At 45.2% G+C, this 20,035-nt stretch overlaps 1 protein-coding gene across 6 annotated transcripts in view; it reads left to right on the top strand.

Moving 5' to 3' along the window:
- USP3 (ubiquitin specific peptidase 3) overlaps window positions 1–20,035 on the top strand; it is a 1,719,287-nt gene that overhangs the window by 68,391 nt on the left and 1,630,861 nt on the right. For 2 of the 6 annotated variants that reach the window (XM_069624460.1, XM_069624458.1), the window contains exons 1-2: window positions 14,901–15,032; window positions 16,533–17,026. The exons of 1 other annotated variant lie outside the window; for it this stretch is intronic. In XM_069624460.1, coding sequence (XP_069480561.1) covers window positions 16,897–17,026 — 130 coding nt within the window. In that variant the 5' untranslated portion in view covers window positions 14,901–15,032; window positions 16,533–16,896. Of the gene's footprint in view, window positions 1–14,900; window positions 15,033–16,532; window positions 17,027–20,035 lie in introns of those variants that run through there. 3 more of the 6 variants (XM_069624462.1, XM_069624459.1, XM_069624463.1) reach the window with 2 other exon arrangements.

Here is a 20,035-nt window from a genome sequence, read left to right as displayed (position 1 = left end):
ATGATTGTAAATCTCCAGTCCTCCTGAGTCCGTGTGTGCGCGAGGCTTCGCCCCTTGGAGCAACTAGGATTCATATGGAGCTCCATCTCGAGGGATTTTGCGTAGCTAATCTTGCTGGCACAACCACTGCTCCACCTCCAGTAATACACGCTGTTCGATCCTCCAGCTGCTTTACTCGGAAGCCGGCTTTCTGGCTACAGTTACAGTGCAGCCTTATCGAGTAACCCGGGCTGAAAATATACACACTGAATCCTCTCGCAGTACAGAGTTTGAGTCCACTCGCAGCGCAGAGTTCAAAGCTGATAGGATCCACAATCCCGACTCGGCTAACCCACGTTCCTTTCAGTTTCTACAGACGACTGCCTTTCTAAAGCCCGCATCTACGGCTCTCAACGCCATTTTCCATTGCTCTTTAGAAAGCCTGCATTCAAGAACACCAGAACCCCGACCTTTCGCCAGAAGTATTCCTGGTTCTGTGTCTCCATCTCCATACTGAAGACAGCATCTTGGTGGGTTTTACCTATTCTGGTTATTCCCTGATGTGTGTATCTGAGCTTAGAGTGTTGTGTATGGAGTGTTGGCTGGTAGAATGTTATTGTGTAAAGCTGCTGCGATTCCAGAGAGAGTCCGTTGGGAACTTAAGCCTGAGCACCATGTCAGTTCTGTAACCTTGATTGTATGCAATATTATTGTATCTGTATCACAGTTAGCTATGCCCAAAAAGAGTATCAGGGTCGCAGACAGCACCATGGATCAGATGCAGCAGCGTGTGGACCCGGAGGTGTTTGAGCCCTAGCGGTTGAACTGTAGGATAGATGTTGAGGTGTATCACATGCAATCAAAGGTAGCTTATCCCCTCGAATATATATCAGAGAACTCTGCCAGTAGGCACTGGATGTCTTCCACATGCACAGCAAATGCAAATTTGATGAGATCAAGCCCTTCAGCGGTGTCACAGCTCAACAGAGTGGCAGTGTCCAGGTCAGTGACGTAGACTTCCCATGAGTTGTAGAGTGTGCATGCTGGAATCTCATCTTTGCGACTCCCTGTGGTGGTATTTGCATGTCATTTCCATAATTCGTACTCTGGTAAGTCTAAGGGATGGGCAATGCTTCATGCCTCCAAACTGCCCTGTGCTTATGACATTGACCGAAGCCGATGCTTGGATTGTTAGCATCCCAACACCAAAATGATGACTACGTCACGATCGTCATCTGAATCTTCAGGTTCGGGGTTGACTTCGGTGTCTACTTGCTGCACTGGAGCTGAGCGCTGTATCTGGTTTCTGGGCGGCATAGTGGATACGCATGCTTTGCATAACCTGGCAAAGTGTCCAATGCTCCCACATCTGCAATACTCTGCACACCAGGCTGGGCACCCTCTTCGATGTGGCAATATGCCTCCTCAATAGTCGCAGGTTCTCGAGGTCAGGATGGCTGACTGTCACTTTCTTTTCCTTGATCGCGAGTCTGCGGTCGGCTGGCCAGAGCTGATCCTCCCACGGTGGAGTTTTATGACAACCTGCACTTCCTGAAAGTTGAGGGTCTGCTTCCATTTTCCCAGTGCTTACTTCTGTCACTTCGTGGTAGCGGCCCAACTCCAGGATGCGCTGCAGTGGAATTCCGGGTTCCCTCAGGATTTGGTGCCGAAGTTTGTTCGAGTGATAACCTTGAATTATTTGTGCCCTCATCTCATTAGTCTGATCCGCTAGAGTACATGTGGACGCCATCTGTCGTAATCGTGCATGGAATGCGTCAATTGACTCCAGCATTGTTTTATGTACATGTCGTTGCTTGAATCGCTCAAAGTCTGCATTTGCCTGGGGGTTGAAATAATCAGCCAGGGCTCTCTTAACGCTGTCAAAGGAATTGTCATTCTGGGAAGAGTTTTAAAAATATTGTGTACGCCTGTGCCTGCGTAGATATTTAGTGCAGACTTTTTCCGTCTGTCAATGTCGAAATCATCAATGGTATCAAAAATAGAGTTCCAATGTGTTTGTACAAGTGGCCCATTTGGGCTCACGTGTGGAAGATGTGCCCTGAGCATCAAATTAATTATTGGAGAGTGATGTGCTACTATGTTTGCTGACCGCACGTAACCTTGGGGCGCAGAGGTGTGTAGTGATACACGAAATTGCAACCTTGCCAATCAGGGCTTTAGATGACAGCATTAGCCGCTGAAAGCCAATAGTGTATTCAAAGTATGTGCTAAAAATGCTGACAGTAGTCTGTTGTAGCACTTCCATTATGCAGTAGTGAGCTACAAGGAATATGATAGACAGGCAGGGAGGGCCCCCAGCTATGTAGCTAATAGGTTTTTGGAGTGTTTGGAACATCATGGCACCTATATAGCGCTTAGATAGCCAGTCTTAAGCGCTATAAACACTAAGCTATGAGTGCATGCCTTTTAGAGCTTGCAGATGGGGTTAATACATCCCTGCTTCCCTTAGAATATTCAGCCTCACTAACGTTGGCCCTGGCTCCAAGCTAATCTTCCTTTTCTCTGGGAAGGTACTGATAAGACATTCCTCAGCCAGCGCAGATGGGAACAAGGGAGGGGGTAGGAGCGAGCAGGGAGCATCTCAGAGAGAGCTGGGTTTTTTCCATGAGCCAGTTGCACAGGGAAAGTTCTGGAACTGTGCGTCATGGTGACTGACAGCAAGAAGTTATAAAATATCCATGCACACATGGATCAGGGGGAGATCGCCTGTGGACTTGATTCGTGCAGAAACAGGTGCCCGGCATTGGCTCATACGGTGTCCTTCAGCATTGTCCTCTGAGCGGGGCTTGTTTACAGCTAGCTTATGAGGGCCCAAGGTCTCCCCAGTGCTGCTTAAAGGGACGTAAGACTGTGTTTCTCTATGTTTCTCTATATTTCTCTATGTTTCTCTATGTTTATCTAAGTTCCATGTTTCACTATATTTTGCATTGCTCTAAGTGTTATGCTTTGTAATATGCTCTAACTTGAATCCCAAATGTATATGAAATTCACTGCTTAGAATAAATATGCTAATAACACTTTGAGGGTGTCATTTGTCACTTGCATGAGATCACTGCTCAGCACAATAGAACCTGTATTTTGGGCTGAATTGGGTATTTTTGCTCTCAAAGGGCTGGCCCCGAGGAAGATTTTGCCCAATATCAAGACATTTGGTGGCAGCTTTGTGGGATTGTGAAGAGCAGTGCCATGCTGACATGACAAATGGTGTGAGAGAACACAGTGTAGAGTGGGGAGCAGGCTGTCGCATTTCCTTGATGGTCTCACTGCAGCTCTGAGACTTCAAAAGGCAGCAATGTTGTGTCGGCTTGCCGTGGCCGATAGCTTGTGTGGTTAAGACTCATGACTGACTCATTGCATGGGATTGGTGCCAGGGAGTACAAGGCAATAAACAAGCGGGAAATGGCTTTGTTTAAAGCACTCCGATGAATGGTTAAGAAAGATGTATGCTCAATTAGAAAAGAATTTTATCATGTGGTTTCCCAAGTTTAAAGTTGTAATTTGGAATGCATAGTGAGACGGAGTTCTCATCTCTATTCTGTCATGAGGGCAGGAAAAAAAAAATAATAATTGCAGGGATTTGACATGCAAATTGTGAATAGTGATTTAACCATTGACTCAGCCCCAGTGTGCTAGCGAGTGGGGGCTGTAATGTTCGGAGGCGAAGGTTCGTCTTTTTTGATGTATGCTTTTGAAGGGTTGGCATTCCTGAATAATGAGGAAGGGGAATGAGCCATGCTTAGGAGAATGAGTAACATCTGTGCTGAGAGCCTAAAGAGTTTTTTTTCTTTCTTTTGGCAACTGTAAAATTCCATGTGCTAATGGTGGCAAATTCTGTTTAAAGGAAACACACTAAAATGGTTATATTGCATTTTAGGCTGTACCATGCTTTTATTGGGTGAGAGACTCACTTAAAAGGAAAGTGAGTGAATGTTATTTGGATTTTCGATTTTTGTGTACTGATTTGAAATTGCAGAACCAGCTTGCAATGGTTGGGGGGAAAAACAATTTATATTTTTCTAAATTGCCCCTGGAGTATTTTTGACTGTCCCCATGCTATGCCATGGATTTGTGCTGTTGCCTCAAAAGTGATGTATGCTTTGAAAATAGTGACCTGTTGACTGTGATACATGGGGAAAAATGTTGTTGACACATTAAACAGCCCACAAGCAATAGAGTGTGGGTTGTTCTTGCAGAAAAAAAACGTGCAGGGAGCTGCACTAAATATGGCATTTTTATTTTTTAAATGCACTGAACTGAGTGGTTATAGTTTGGCAATGGTACAACAGAATGAAACATCTGTGTGTGATAAGATAGCACAAAGATTTAATGGGTTGTGAGTTCTCTTGAAAGATCGCACATTACAAGAAAAAAAAGACGCTTTGACATTTTGCAAAATTACATGGAGTAGAAAAATGACAAGAAAAGTGCCGCTTTTGAAAACAAGAGTCTTGCTGTGTGTGCAGAGCTTGTGCCTTGAAGCTGTCTTGGGCGAGGTGCGTGAAGGCAAACAAAAGCAGAAACAGTACAAAAAAGAGTTAATCTGGATGAATTGTCTGAAACGAGTGAAGCCGCCACAGTATAAGAGTTATAGGCAAAAGAGATAAGCTGCGTGCTAATGGCGCTGCCAGGTGCACACGAAAGATAAACATGCCTGCATTCCTGAGGAAGGGGGAGCAAAAACAGAGAGCTGTTCAAAAAGTAAAGAATTTGCCTAGTAAACTGTGGTACGGAGCAAAGGCTTCATGCAGGATGGCAGACGGGCACATCACATCTGAACATTTACCTATGCATCTGTGAATGGGCCAAGAAAAGACAGCTGCCCATTCCAACAGATATTACTGTGCAAACCGCATTCCCATGTGATGTGATGTGAAGTGAAGTAAAGCGCTATTGCTGTGCAAGCTGCATTCCAATGCTCCATGTGATGTGAACTGAAGTAAAGCGCTGTGCACTGGAGAAGAAACCTCTAGGCGCTTTGAGAAGAGAAAATACACATCTGGCAAACTGCAAGCTACATTGCCAGGGGATGGAGTAACTGACAAAGACATTATGGCCTTCCAGATGGAAGCAAAACTGACAAAAGTGCTTAGCCGTTTTGCAAGAGACAACATGCAGAGCGGGGCTTTGAAGTACAACATGAACACTGCACATTAGCCATGATCCAGAAGCCACACGGCTTAGTGCAAGAATGAATGATTTGTTGAAGCAACAAAAAAAAACTGACTCAGACTATCGCACTCAAAGGAGTGGTTCAAAAACAGCAAACGCCCTTTGAAAAAAAAAAAAAAATGATGACAAGTGAAAAAAACCAGAGGCTTGAAAAGACACTGCTAAGAAAAGAAAGATAAATACTGAAAGACTTTACCTTTGAAAAATGGAGTGATGCCAGCAGGGCAACCTAAACCAAGATCATGGGACACTGGAAGCAAGTTGGCGCCTGGCATTGGTGATCGCTTTGGTGAAAAAGAAAAGCATTGTGCGACCTGGGTACTTACTATATGGCTTTGTAAAAGCACAGATCAGTCTGAGGTACCATTGACCAGCTATGATTGCATTGCACAAATGAGTTTGTGATTAGGCAGTTACACCCCGTATGGTTGAGTGTAAATAAGCCCCCAGAAACATGCAGAAAGGTGATAAATAATTGCAGTAGCAATGACAAAGTGTGTAGTTACCTGATGAGACTTTTTGAAGATGGGGGTGGTATTATGGGAAGGGGTGGATAACGCTGATATTGAAGTTTTGATGACATCCTAACATTTCTGTTTGTATTTTGCCTAGGCAAAGCACGACAAGACATTTCATAATATAGGAAGATAATGTGCAGTTTGTGGGTGACACTGATCAAAGAAGGGTCAGACGCATTCTCAGAGAAAGCGAGCCACTGCGAACTGAACTGGCACGGTGCAGACTTGGCTAATTATCAAGTATTTGATGCTACACATTTAAATGACATGTTTTGCCCTTTCTTGTTTAAAGGACTATGGACAATGAATTATGGACTGTAACATCAGGCACCACATACAGCTGTGTGACACAGCAATTGAATGCTAACACATTGAAAAATGGTTTTTAAATGCACTGTTGAGATGAATCTGAAAAAACCAAATGGTTTTACTCTTCCAACTGAATGGCTTTAACCAGAGATGTTTTGTTTTTTGAAAAAAAAAAATATTCTACATTGCACGTAGGCAGGAGAATGATTTATGAACTGTTGGGGCAGCAGAATTATGCAAGCAGGAGCGTAATTTATTTTGAGATAAGATGGGTGCGCACATCAAAGTCACCTGTGCGTAGGTTAAGATTCTTAATTGAAGTAATGCTGCCAAGTGTATGAGCTATAATTTGAAATGGTAATCTTTGAAACACTGGATACTTTTACAGCCAGCTTAAGGCAGGTAAATGAAACCATGACTGACTTGATGTTTGATTTTATGACACAGAGTGTGACACGGTTTTTTGTTAAACCAACCAGTTTCATGTTTTTGTGGGGACAGCTGTCTCCAGCACACTAATGCAAAGAGTCACCTTTTGATTGTAAACATTTGGAATAATTCTTTGGAAAAGCGCTGCAAATGAGTATCCACATGGAATTGCTAGAATACTGGCCTGGCACATTGTCAGGCATCTTTTGTCACTGAATGGATACCATTTGTTTAATTTGTCTAATGTGATGTTTTTCTGACCAAGAACTGCAGCGAGTGTTCTCGCCAAGATTTAATGAACTATAACTTGACTAAATGAATTTTTTCCATGGTGTGATGAAACAGCCACTGCCGGATAGTAGTATGGTGTTTGTGGCTAAAGTTAATATTGTATATGGTAGATATCCCACTTGAAGAAGGGTATTCTCCAAGTCACAGAAGGTAGACACTGTGAACCTGTTAGATTTTCCAGTAGTAAGACAACATGTAAATTGTAGACTGGTAATGCACACCTTCATTATTACAGTGCTACACTTAGACATAGATTTATCATGAGGCAATGTTTCCTTAGTACTACCAAGCTGCTACAAATGGAGTCCATTTCTATGGCCCATCACTAGAGTGCGCGTAGCTAGGGAGCTAGATTCATTAATTGCAGGAGCTTTATATGCTTGTGACATAGAAACTGTGCACAATAAGCTAGCCACTATGGGTTCTGATGCCAGCTCTGCTATAGAACTTCTGGCCTAGTGGGGCCCATTGATATGCCCAGCACTGCTACAAGTATTGACAGCCAATTGAAGATAACAATATTTTAGACATGAAGACATTTTTTGTCTGCCATAGGGCAGGTCAACAAGACTGCTAAATACACACAATGCATTGTATGGCAAACATTGTTAAATCAGCAGGTGTTGGCTTTTTACTGGGTGGGGGCGACCATCCTCCACACACTGGCACGCAGAGCTACAGTTACCAGCATACATATGGATTGAATTGCTTGCTTTTGATTGCATGAATAACACATGCCATGCTTTGATGTAAATTAGTAGAATTGTTTTTATTTAGACAACCTGGTGCCCATGGGTTCACCTTGTTCACGAAATTAGATGGTTTCTGGTTGGGTTCCACCTACCTGGGGGAAGTGTCTAGTCACACAGCCCATAGTCACGCTTGAATGCCCTGGGATCAGGGGGAGGGTAGGCCCTTAGAGTGAAAGGCTGCCAGGTTTTAGAATTGGTAACCATACATAAATGCAATAGTGCATTGTAGATTAGACTACACTGGATTGCCTTGACATTTTAACTGCATGCTGCTTTTTAACTGACAATCAGTTATACAAAATTGATTTAGGTATTTTTGTGTAGGCCAGGTTTTGGCTAGAGTAAATGTCCATGTTCACTTGGCGTAGGTATTTTTGTGTAGGCCAGGTTCTGGCAAGGGTATATGTCACTGTTCACTTTGTGTACATTTTTGTTTAGGTAGTGTTTTACCTTGCATGCCACGCTAACTAACCGCTAGAAGATGGTTTGCTTAAACCTCTTGCAAAGCCCCTAGGTCTTTATCACTGCACTAAATACTATGTTGATAGGTATTAGTCAGCATTTGTCGCACAAACGTTGAATAGGGGTGGAATGTAGTGATACACGAAATTGCAACCTTGCCAATCAGGGCTTTAGATGACAGCATTAGCCGCTGAAAGCCAATAGTGTATTCAAAGTATGTGCTAAAAATGCTGACAGTAGTCTGTTGTAGCACTTCCATTATGCAGTAGTGAGCTACAAGGAATATGATAGACAGGCAGGGAGGGCCCCCAGCTATGTAGCTAATAGGTTTTTGGAGTGTTTGGAACATCATGGCACCTATATAGCGCTTAGATAGCCAGTCTTAAGCGCTATAAACACTAAGCTATGAGTGCATGCCTTTTAGAGCTTGCAGATGGGGTTAATACATCCCTGCTTCCCTTAGAATATTCAGCCTCACTAACGTTGGCCCTGGCTCCAAGCTAATCTTCCTTTTCTCTGGGAAGGTACTGATAAGACATTCCTCAGCCAGCGCAGATGGGAACAAGGGAGGGGGTAGGAGCGAGCAGGGAGCATCTCAGAGAGAGCTGGGTTTTTTCCATGAGCCAGTTGCACAGGGAAAGTTCTGGAACTGTGCGTCATGGTGACTGACAGCAAGAAGTTATAAAATATCCATGCACACATGGATCAGGGGGAGATCGCCTGTGGACTTGATTCGTGCAGAAACAGGTGCCCGGCATTGGCTCATACGGTGTCCTTCAGCATTGTCCTCTGAGCGGGGCTTGTTTACAGCTAGCTTATGAGGGCCCAAGGTCTCCCCAGTGCTGCTTAAAGGGACGTAAGACTGTGTTTCTCTATGTTTCTCTATATTTCTCTATGTTTCTCTATGTTTATCTAAGTTCCATGTTTCACTATATTTTGCATTGCTCTAAGTGTTATGCTTTGTAATATGCTCTAACTTGAATCCCAAATGTATATGAAATTCACTGCTTAGAATAAATATGCTAATAACACTTTGAGGGTGTCATTTGTCACTTGCATGAGATCACTGCTCAGCACAATAGAACCTGTATTTTGGGCTGAATTGGGTATTTTTGCTCTCAAAGGGCTGGCCCCGAGGAAGATTTTGCCCAATATCAAGACAAGGTGTAGCCATGATTGTCTAATAAATGGGGCCTGAAGCTAACGCAGCTGAGCCCACCATAGGGACATTAACATCTGTAAATGCCCACGCAGCGCTGCTGAATGGGCATTTACAGATTTTGGGTGGGCCTTGGGCTCCTCGTCTGATTCAGCCATCCTTGTTGCCAGTTGTGGTGTCCTCTAGTGGCCTGACTGTCAGGAAGAATGGCAAAATGCTCTGCCCCTACTGGATACCTGCCCCAGTGCCAAGGGCCCCTCAGACAGGGCCTTGGCTCATCCTCAGACACTCATGCGCCCACAGAGAGGAGACACACACGCACCCACATTGGTTCTCTGGTGTCTATGCAGTCTGTGCACCCCGGCTGGCCTTTATTAACCATGGTGATGCTTCCTGGGATCACCACGTGATTGATTGCATGCATGCTAGTTCTATTTTTTACATACACCTCACGTCCCGCATGCGCGGTGACGTGAGGCGCATGAACAATAAAGGGCCCGCCCTGTCGGAAGGCAGGCAGTTCCGAGCACGAGCCAGAGCGAGCGTTTCGTGTCCATTATTCTGCTCCTCTACCAGGTCCGACGCAGGCCCTGACCCTCTCTCCCACCGCTGGCTGCACCCGCATGGAGGGATCCAACACTGGCGACGAGGAACTGATCACGTGCACAGCAGCAGCAGTTTCCCAGGCTGTAACTCAGCCCACACGTCCACGGCAAGGGCACATTTTTGGAGACACGGTGGGGGCACTGCCCCTCACCCCAAAAAAATATAATAATACTTTTTTTTCCTCCTGAAACACTCAAACGTCCACAGAGTGTACCCAGATTCAGTGGATGTCTCAAGGGAATTTTTTTTTCTCTTGCTCCTCATACTTCATGCCAAGCAGCGCCACCTGAAAGAACATCATGGCGACTGGCCTTTACACGCCCAGACCAGCACACCATCAAGGATCGCCGCCTTGCTGACGCCGCCAGCGTCGTCCCCTCGACCTCATGGTGGCACCACAGCTACATTGAGACCTTTTGACCTCTACACTGATCCATCATCAGTGGGACCCCGATGGATGCTATGGATCCAAAAGTTTGAGGCGGCGATGGACTGTAAGGATATTACAACGCCCAGAAAGATGAGGTGACACCTTTTGCTCAACGTCGGTGACGACGTCCTACGCATTTTCAACACGCTGGTCATTGGCAATAGGGTGGACATTTACCAACTGGCCAAAGATGCCCTCACTGCACATTTCATGCCACAGTTGAATCCGGACTACGAAACCTTCAATTTCTTTACCACAATACAGATGGAGGATGAAACACTGGATGCCTACCACACAAGACTCAGGAAACGTGCACTCTCGTTTGAATTCAACAACGTCAAGAAGGAAATATGGGACCAGATCATCAATGGCATGCACTCCAAGAAACTGTGCAGGATGGTGTTTGGCTAAAAAGGCATTCCCATAGACAGGATCCTTGAATATGGGCGCCAAAGAGAGCAGGCACAAGCAAGGGCAGCACACATGGGCACCACGCTACAGAAGCTCCAACTGGCACCAACGACGGCAATGATAGCACAGATCGCCAACCGCAAAGCACCAATGGAAGACTACAATGAGACGAACAGTTCACCACGGGGGCAACCGAGGATCCTGGGGTCCACTGAGTGCGGATGGTGTGGTGGTGCACGCCATGGAAGAAGAAACAGCCCAGCGCAAGGAACCACGTGTGGGGAATGTGGCCGGAAGGACCACTTTGCACAGTTTATAGTCATAATGTCGAAAAAAAAATGTCAACAAACAAAAATGTCGAAAAAAAAATGTAGAAAACAATAATGTCGACATCCTATACATATAATGTAAAGTCATTTTTTAGAAAAAAAAATGTCAATTAGAACTATCAACACCTCACCCAACACCCACCTGCCACCCCCCCGCACCCCTCCCCCCACCACCCTCTCACCCCTCATACTCAACACATTCTAATTATATATTTATTTATTTATTTGTTCAATAAATAAATAAACAAAAAGAGTATCATTTACTATGGGGGGTCCCCCCAACCCCCCCTCTCCCAACACCCCCCTGCCACCCCCCCACACCCCCCACCACCCTCTCACCCCTCATTCTCAACACATAGTAATTATATATTTATTTATTTATTTATTTATTCAATAATTAAATAAATAAAAAGAGTATCATTTACTATGGGGGTGTCCCCCCCAACCCCCCTCACCCAACACCCCCTGCCACCCCCCCACACCCCCCACCACCCTCTCACCCCTCATACACAACACATTTTAGTTATATATATTTATTTATTTATTTATTTATACAATAAATAGAAGATTTCGAAAAAATATTGAAAAAATGTCGACATTATTTTTTTCGACATTTATTTTTCGAAATTTTGACTGTCGACATTTTTACTGTCGAAATTATGACTGACCACCACTTCGCACGTGTCTGCAGATCCTCAGGGCAGCCGCAAAGCCCACAAACCCAACCGCAACAAACTAAAGCCTTCTCCAAGAAAAAGAAGCAAGCGGGCGCATGCCGCTTAGAGGCCGCTAACTCGTCGACAGACGAATCCGGAGATGATGATGGCGACCCAGCGACGAATGGGGGAATGAGAAGAAGAAGAAAAGTTCATTTGATCTCAGCACTTGAGCACAGAAGCATGTAGCCGAAAAAAACCCAGCGAAGACACAAATGCCTTGTGTTTATAGAGGGCCAGGAGACACAAATGACGATAGACAGTGGAGCATCAGTGAATGTCAAGATGTAAACTATGATATGATATATGATATTTTATTTATATCGCGCTCATACACAGTTGTTTCACACACTGCATCCCCGACCTGACCTCAGGCCAATGGAAACACTCCTGTTCACCTACGGATGCAAGACACCACTACCAGTGGAAGGACGTTTCAGAACGAAACTAAGCAGGGGCGACAGAGTCCTCCAGTCGAATATATATGTTGTCAATGCAGGGATTGAATGCCTGCTTTTTGGGGATGAGTGGAAGACTTAGGACTGATCTGTTTCATCTGTGATGTCACAGACTTAATGGACAACTCCAAACTCGTGAACAAGTACCCGGGCATCCTCAATGGCATCAGATGTTTGAAAGGCAAACTCATTAAGCTTCACATCGACCAGACGGTACAGACTTGGGTGGTACGCCACAGGAGAACTCCATTTCACATGAGAGACCTGGTCGAAAAGGAATTATGAGAACTCGAAAAGGCTGGCATCATTGAGCAAGTCACAGGACCAACGCCCTGGATCTCACCTATGGTGGTAACGAAGAAGCCGAAGTAACCAGGGAAAGTAAGAATTTGCATCAACATGCGCCTACCAAATGCAGCGATCAAAAGGGAGCGTCATATCACCGTCACGATAGATGAGATAATTACGGACCTCACAGGGTCGAAGGTTTTCTCGAAAATCGACCTGAACGCTGGTTATCACCAGTTAAAACTACACAGCAACTCAAGGTACATTACCAGTTTCTCCACACACCTGGGTCTACTCTGATACAAGAGACTGAGTTTCGGCATCTCCTCAGTGGCAGAGGTGTTCCAGCAAGCCATCCAGGAAGTAATCCAGGGAATCATAGGGGTGTTGAATGTCAGTGATGACATCCTCATCCACGCCAGCGACAAGATGCAGCGAGAAGATGTTCGCTACACATGGCCTGCCAAGACATATCAAGAGTGACAATGGACCGCCATTCCACGGAACGGAGCTCAAGCAATACCTGGACGATTTGTACATCAAACATCACAACATCACGCCCAGGTGGCCACAGGCGAACATTGACGTGTAGAGGTTCATGCAGACCATCAACAAGGTGCTACACATATCCAGGGCTCAAACCAGCCCCTGGAAAGTAGATCTATATCGATTCCTACGGAACTACTGAGTGACGCCCCACAGCACCATCGATTTAATCCCCGCAGACCTCATGTACGGGACATTGGTAAACTCATCCATACCACCCAAGCAGATGAGTAGACACCTTCTACAGCGACCACACTCAACAAAGGATAGTGGCAGCAAACAAACACATGAGTGTCAGGAGGCACGCAAGAAGGTTGGGACACAAGGTGGCGATCACGTTTTGGTGCTGCGACACCCCACAAAGACCAAGCTTGAAATGCGGTATGACTGTGCACCCTGGACAGTGACCCGAACGCAAGGAACGATAGTGACAGCAGCACGAGGGCACCAGTCGATCACCAGGAATGCTTTGTGGTTCAAGAGGGTGCCCCAACAAATGTGGACTGATGGGACAGACAGTCCCAGGCAGAGGCACAGCTGTCACCGGACGTTTCGGGCCACCAGAACGAGGGAGAATCGACCCCAAGTCGAGAGCCCGAGGAGCAACCTGAAAGATCTGGCGAGGAGTATCCAGAAGATGAAGTTGAGCCAAAAGGGGGACCTGGCCCGGAGACAGCTCCCTGGTCAAGGCCAGGCTGGTATGACGTGAGGGCCGCCCCAAAGGCTCCGGAGAGGCTAAGAGACTATGGGCCTCATTACACGGTAGGCGGTGGACCAAGGTGCTATTAGCACCTTGGTCCATGCCGGTAAAATACCGGCACCGCCTTGGCGGAAAGGGGATTTACCGCCCCATTCCAAGGTTGGAGGGGCGGTAAATCCCCTTTCCGCCATTGCCCTTCCCCATTCCCATTTCTGCCCCATAGGGCTCTATGGAAATGGGGAAGGCGCTAATTACGGCACCGCAATTTTGCGGTGCCGTAATTAGCTCCGAGGTCCCTTAGCGGGTTGGATATTAATGCCTGCAAGAAGCAGGCGTTAATTCCTCCAACCCGCAAAGGGACCTCGTAGTACGGCGGTAAGGGTTAACGGTCACCGTTGCCATTAACGGTGACCGTTAACCCTTACCGCCGTCCGTGTAATGAGGCCCTATGAGTGGTAATGACAAGGTGGCGAGTGCGAAACTGTGCTGGACTAGATTGCACCGCAAAGTTAGTGATGTTGTTCGATGTTGGTTTAGTGTTTGTGGGGTGTTTTTGTTTGGTTGGAAAAAAAGGAGGAATGTTACATACGCCTCACATCCCACATGCACGGTGACGTGAGGCGCACAAACAATAAAGGGCCCGCCCTGCCGGAAGGCAGGCAGTTCCGGGCACGAGCCAGAGCGATTGTGTTGGGTCCATTATTCCAATCCTCTGACAGGCCTGACGCAGGCACTGATCCTCTCTCCCTCTGCCGGCTGCACCGGCATGGAGTAATCCAACACTATTCACAGAGCCATGCTTACATCTATGGTGCTAACACGCGTTCATACATATGCCACGGCATTAAATCTGGCATAAAACTCCTGGTCTCCCCACCCGACAATTCACCAGGTCACCCAGTCCAGTTTTTTTTACATCATGTGTAATAATGCATGATTTTCTCTATCTAGGAACATGTTACATAACAAGACGTGACATATGTGATGCGTAGAACATGCGGACGAGTGCAGCAGGCATGTTTGAAATGCTCTTATAACATTATGAATGTTTTATTGATCATAGATGTAGTAAAGTATTTTTCACAGTGCAACACTAAAAAGAGAACATGAAAATGTATGGGGATGCAAAAGGAAGGAAGAACAAAACAGAAAAGGCCATAACGAATACGAAAAAATAAAAAGGACAAACTAAAGTGATTGTGAACACTTTACTTGTATGTATATATTCACTATAGTACTCTAATGACCTCGTTCAGAGGGGTGGGCTTGTTTCGGTCTTATTTTCCCGGGTCGGGCTTCTTTTAACAAACTGTTGTGCTTGTTTTGCTACCAGGCCAAACAACGGTAAGAGGAACTGGACTCGCCGCCATGGAGTGTCCGCACCTCGGTTCAAGTGTATGTCTGGCCCCCGAATCTCCCAGTTTCCCCGGCGGGTCCCCCTCCTCCTGGTGCTGCACTGGTGAGTGATGCCGGTTGCTGTATTTGATGTGGACTGGACAGTGTGTGCTGCCGTCGCTGGGCCTGAGGATGTCTGAGTGCAGAGGGGCCCCTGGGGCACACGGCTTTGTGCACTTTGCCCTGCATTGGGCTATCTGCGGCCAACCCGTTCTTATGCACATGGCCATGCATTGTGTTCCTAAACAGCACTGCTTTGTATTTCCGTGCCTTTTTTTCTGCTTGGTGCTCGAGTCCCCGCTGCCTAACTGTATCCTGGCCTTTCGGTTGTGTTCCCCGCTTTGTGTTGTCCTGTGCATACGGACCAGCATTACTACGTCCTGCTTTGTTTTGACAGCAGCTGTCCCCTGTATGTGCCATGATCTTCTAGACTATGTTAACCGCATTATGCAAACGCCCGTTGTTCTGAAGATTAGTCTTTCCGCTCTACTTACTTGCTTTCCAAAATGTGAAACTTCAAAAGTGAACACACCACGAGGCACCGCCCAGCGTAGATATACCCCCCCCCCTCCATGAGAGGGGCTGACCTTACTCACGAGATCTGCTCTTCCTCCCCCAGACCATACTCTAGACACCAGTGTACTGTCCTTTCAGTAGGCTCCCCCAAAGAGCCCTCGCACCTCTATGGCTCATCAACAGGGACTCTCCTGTTTGCTTAACCTCTCTCAAAATAGTTTTTCTAAATAGGTTATATTCCACCTTTTATAATTCATCAGTCGCAGGCTTATTCATGTTGGATGCCTTGTCTTAATCGGATTTAAGCTTTTTTTTACAGTTGCTCCGTGTTCTTATGTGTTTTTATAATTAGAGATGTTACAATGGTCTATTTAAGCTGGTCCTGTTAAAGAATGTAGCATCCTTAAAAAATCGTCATGTGTATTTGGGATAGTTGTCCCTTTTTATGTTTTAAATCGGGTATTATTGTGGTTTTGCTTTCTCATTTAATGTCCATATTATGCATTGTTTCGGCTCCTTTTGATTCTTATAATTACACGTCACTCTTTTACGAAGATCTGTACTTTGTTATTGTTGAGTTATCCAATGGCTAATAGTATGACTACCATAAACGCACCATGGTGTGTTCTAAGCATCAGTGAGTTCTGTATCAAAGGTTACTTGCATTTTCTTCAATAACTTCTGAGCTGTTCCCTATTTATGTATCGGGCAGCCTTCAGCCTGGAAAGAAACCCAGGCAGATAACTTTCCCAGTTTTTGCTATTCATCCCACTATGTGTCATGTCGCCCCCCCCCCCCCATACATTTTGAATGGAGTGGCTTGTCTGCTAATTTCTACGTTGTCAACCCCATCCCATACGAATAATCTTGATGTTGGTACTAATCTGATACTAAATTTCCTATATCTGGAAATGTTGGGAGATATGTCAGTACTCTATGCACTAGAACCCCCAATAATTGCAATATTTTGTTGTGCTTTACACCTATCATCTAGCCACTATATAAGCACCATAATAACACGATACCCCCTCCGTCATGCCTTTTCCAGATTTCGCTGGAATAACTCTTAAGAAACTTCAGATGAACTCGTAAGAAACGTCAGATGGACAGAGAGGCTTCCACATGTCGTACACGGACGCAGTGCAGACTCGCCATGATTTGAGAAGTCCAGGGAAATTTGGAGGGATGCCACGCAAGATTATATTTTCAACGTTGATTTGTCATGGACGATCCGAATTCCAGCTTTACCAAAACGGAGCCTATGTTTGGAATGAACAAATAAAACATCCAACCGATACCTTGGCAAGGATGGGAAATGTTTTTTTTTTTTGTGAGATACAGTGTGGAACTATTCTTTGTTGTTTCCTCAGATGCGGTGGGCATACCATCTGCCAAGTGCAGCCGCACAATGAATGTGGCAGACATACCCAGCTCTCTGGAGCCCTCAGCATCCGTGGGGAGCGACGGTAGAAATCTACAGCCCATATTATGAAGTCTCAGTAGTTCTGCCACATCAACACCGTGCAAATCGCATAGCCTATGGTAAATGAGCCACGACGAGTCGGCACACTTGAGTTATCTAAAATTATGTGACAGTTAAAAAAGAACATTTTAATGCCCTATTCCAGAAGTGTAAAATACAAATGAAAAACACTCCAAGCTTTCTAGTCGCTCTCAAATTTGACCCCCAAATCCGATAAAGCCAAGTTCCTAATGTAAATCCGAGTATTGGTTAGACTCCACACTGCGATGCCCCTACCTTCCTTGGCCTCAAAAAAGAAGTGGACTGGTGTTCTGGAATAGAAAATCACCGTCTCGTCGTGCAAACTTGAGCCTGCTCCCTTCCCCCTTTCGGTTTACAAATAGGGCAATGTTTCTGCAGCGGCATCCGTCTCTTTGCATTCGTTTTAGTCGAAGTTTCCGGCAGAGCCTGCATTTTCCTGTCACCGAGCCTTCTTGAGAGATGTGACTAGTGATGAGCTCTCTTGTATTGCGTGGACTCTGTCGGCAGCTGTGTGGCCGAGGAGGCCGTCCGCAGGGGCTTTGTTCCATCTCTTAAGCCGAAACTTTCCTTCCACCGACATTTGTCTTTCCCAGAAGTGTGACTACGTCTGTTTCCCAGCTCTGCTTACACTCACGATGGAGCGAGGGAGCTCAAAGACCAGAATCTTAACTGTAATTTCAGTTTGGGCGGTTAGGTGTTGCCTGCAACATCTGCAAGCCGAAACTATTGCATGGAAGTACAGATGGGGAAAAATGACCAATGAGGAGGGACACAGTCTATAGGTGTTGTTTGTTTATGCGCCCACCCATTGCCTGCTCATGGCCCTGCTAATCCCTATGGCCATTCCGACACATTCCTGCTTCTGCCTGCCCAAATCACCACCTCTTGGGAACTCGTTGAGCTCGCTTTAATCAAGCCTCACCATCGGGCTTTGCATTCAAAGCCAGTGTTTATTCAAAGCAGTGGTCTGAGAGTTTATGACTTAATTGGAGCTGTAAACACTCTGCTGGTGTAAATAATGCCCGCTTTGCCTTCAGCCACTCGATTTTATAAGCACTCTGTGTGGCCTACAATAAGTCCTGTAAAAACCAGCATTGGCAAAGCCACTGAAGTTCTGTTTAAAACAAGCATTGACAAAGCCAACATTTTTGGCTTGGTCATATGTTTTAAACTTTTGCAAAGCACTGCTATTAGATGCCCCAGTACTAGCACCGTTTTGCACCTGCTACCGACAACCTGTAGTCACTACGGCTGTCCCCGGAAAGTGCCTTTCCCATGCCTACAGAAAAGCCCAAACTGTTGGCATTGCCAATGCTTATTTAGTTAAAAAGTACTAGTTTACTGCTTCCAGAGAACAGATATGTGGGAAATGCATGCAGTTTTTGTTGATGGATTTCTGAACTCTGGCCTAGTAGCCAGAGGTTCAGAAGGCCAGCCTGGGAACAGGGTAACCTTCTGGACAAGCCAGACCAATCAAGCTAGTATTGGCGGCGGTCAAGACTAGGTCTCAGGAGGGGTGAGGGTGACTGAAAGACCTCAATGAGCACACACAGTAAAGGACAATACAAATCACTCCCAGTCGTGTGTGTGTGTGTGTGTATGTGTATATGTGTGTGTATATATATATATATATATATATATATATATATATTAAAAATACATGTACATTTAATCAAGGCCTTTGAACTCAAACCCAAAGCAATTATCAACAGTTATACTTCAAACCAAACCATGTAAGAGGATTCAATTCAACACTACAGCTAAGTCAATGCCTAGTCTGGGATACTGAATGGAAACCCTCATTGATATATCTTTATGTCCAGTTCATGCGTTCTGGATGACTACCCCTATATAACACCCCTCTATTGGAATCCCCCTGACCCCACTGAGCCAAGAAGTAGTTCTGTTTTGCAAGTTAAAAGGTTTATTTGAGAATTTAAACAATATAGATATATATCACACTTTATAATAAATTAATAATTGGATATCACACTTAATCTGATATGTAATCAATGGATAGTCTGGCACTAGCACACTTCTTTATAATCAATGATGAGTGGTTATAGGATGGATAAGATAGCAACAATACTTTTATGGTTTCAAATGGATGCAAGGTGGAATGAAAATGCAGTACAGAAAATACTCAATATGATTTCAACAAAACAATGTAATCACTTTTCTCTGGCAATCCCCTCCCCCCTTTATGCAATGCAAGGAAATGGAAGGAAACACACAGTTCTCAGAAATGCAATCAAATGTAATTCAGTTCACCCCAGCAAGCTTAGATTACAGATCGGAGTTTTAAACACAGGCCCAAAATGCTTTTATATGTGCTGGCAATGAAGTGAAAAATATGCTAAAATGCTTTTAATTCCCTCTAGAGGTTCAGGGTGAGTGGTATCAAGTTAATATTAGCCCAGGCTCACTTTAGCAAGGATCTAGGAGTAACTAGCAGGTTAAACGAATTTCTGGCAAATGGAAGGCAAGCAGCAGCAGATTTTTACACGTGAAGAAATTTGCAAATCGCGGTAAAATTCGCTGGTGCGCCGGGCGAGATTACAGAGGAACTACAAGGACTATCACTATTGTTTTGGGGTCCTAGGACAGCCTAGGATCTCAGCTTCCAGATGAAAGTTACTGCAAGTCTCTAGCACAAACGGTCACAGAGATATGAGCGATTAAATAAAGGTCGTTTTTCAGATTTAAAATTTTAAAGTTCAAAAAGACAAGTGCAGCTTGCAACTAGAAAATGACAGGTGACAGCTTTACAAATGACAGGTGACAGTTAGGAGGCAGTTCTACTTAGATTAAAATAGATTGAATTATATTATTTTAACTAAGAGATTGGTTCTGCACAGTTTGCTAGGTACTCACACTATATTCTTGAATTAAATGGGCCTTGCCACGGATCTGGTCAGGTTTTCTTCACTCGCCACGGACGGTTTCTGCGCACAGCGTCTGGGTCAGCTCTACTCTGCTGGTCTGGTCTGGGTCTCTGCACTTCACAGTGATCTGGGTCAGCTCTCTCTCTCTCTAGCCTCTCTGGA

This window comes from Ambystoma mexicanum, chromosome 11 (genome assembly GCF_040938575.1).
Source record: "Ambystoma mexicanum isolate Mex_15411 chromosome 11, UKY_AmexF1_1, whole genome shotgun sequence".
Lineage (NCBI taxonomy): Eukaryota > Metazoa > Chordata > Amphibia > Caudata > Ambystomatidae > Ambystoma > Ambystoma mexicanum.
Note: the sequence above shows the minus strand (reverse complement) of the source record. Positions and strands in the feature narration are given on the sequence as shown.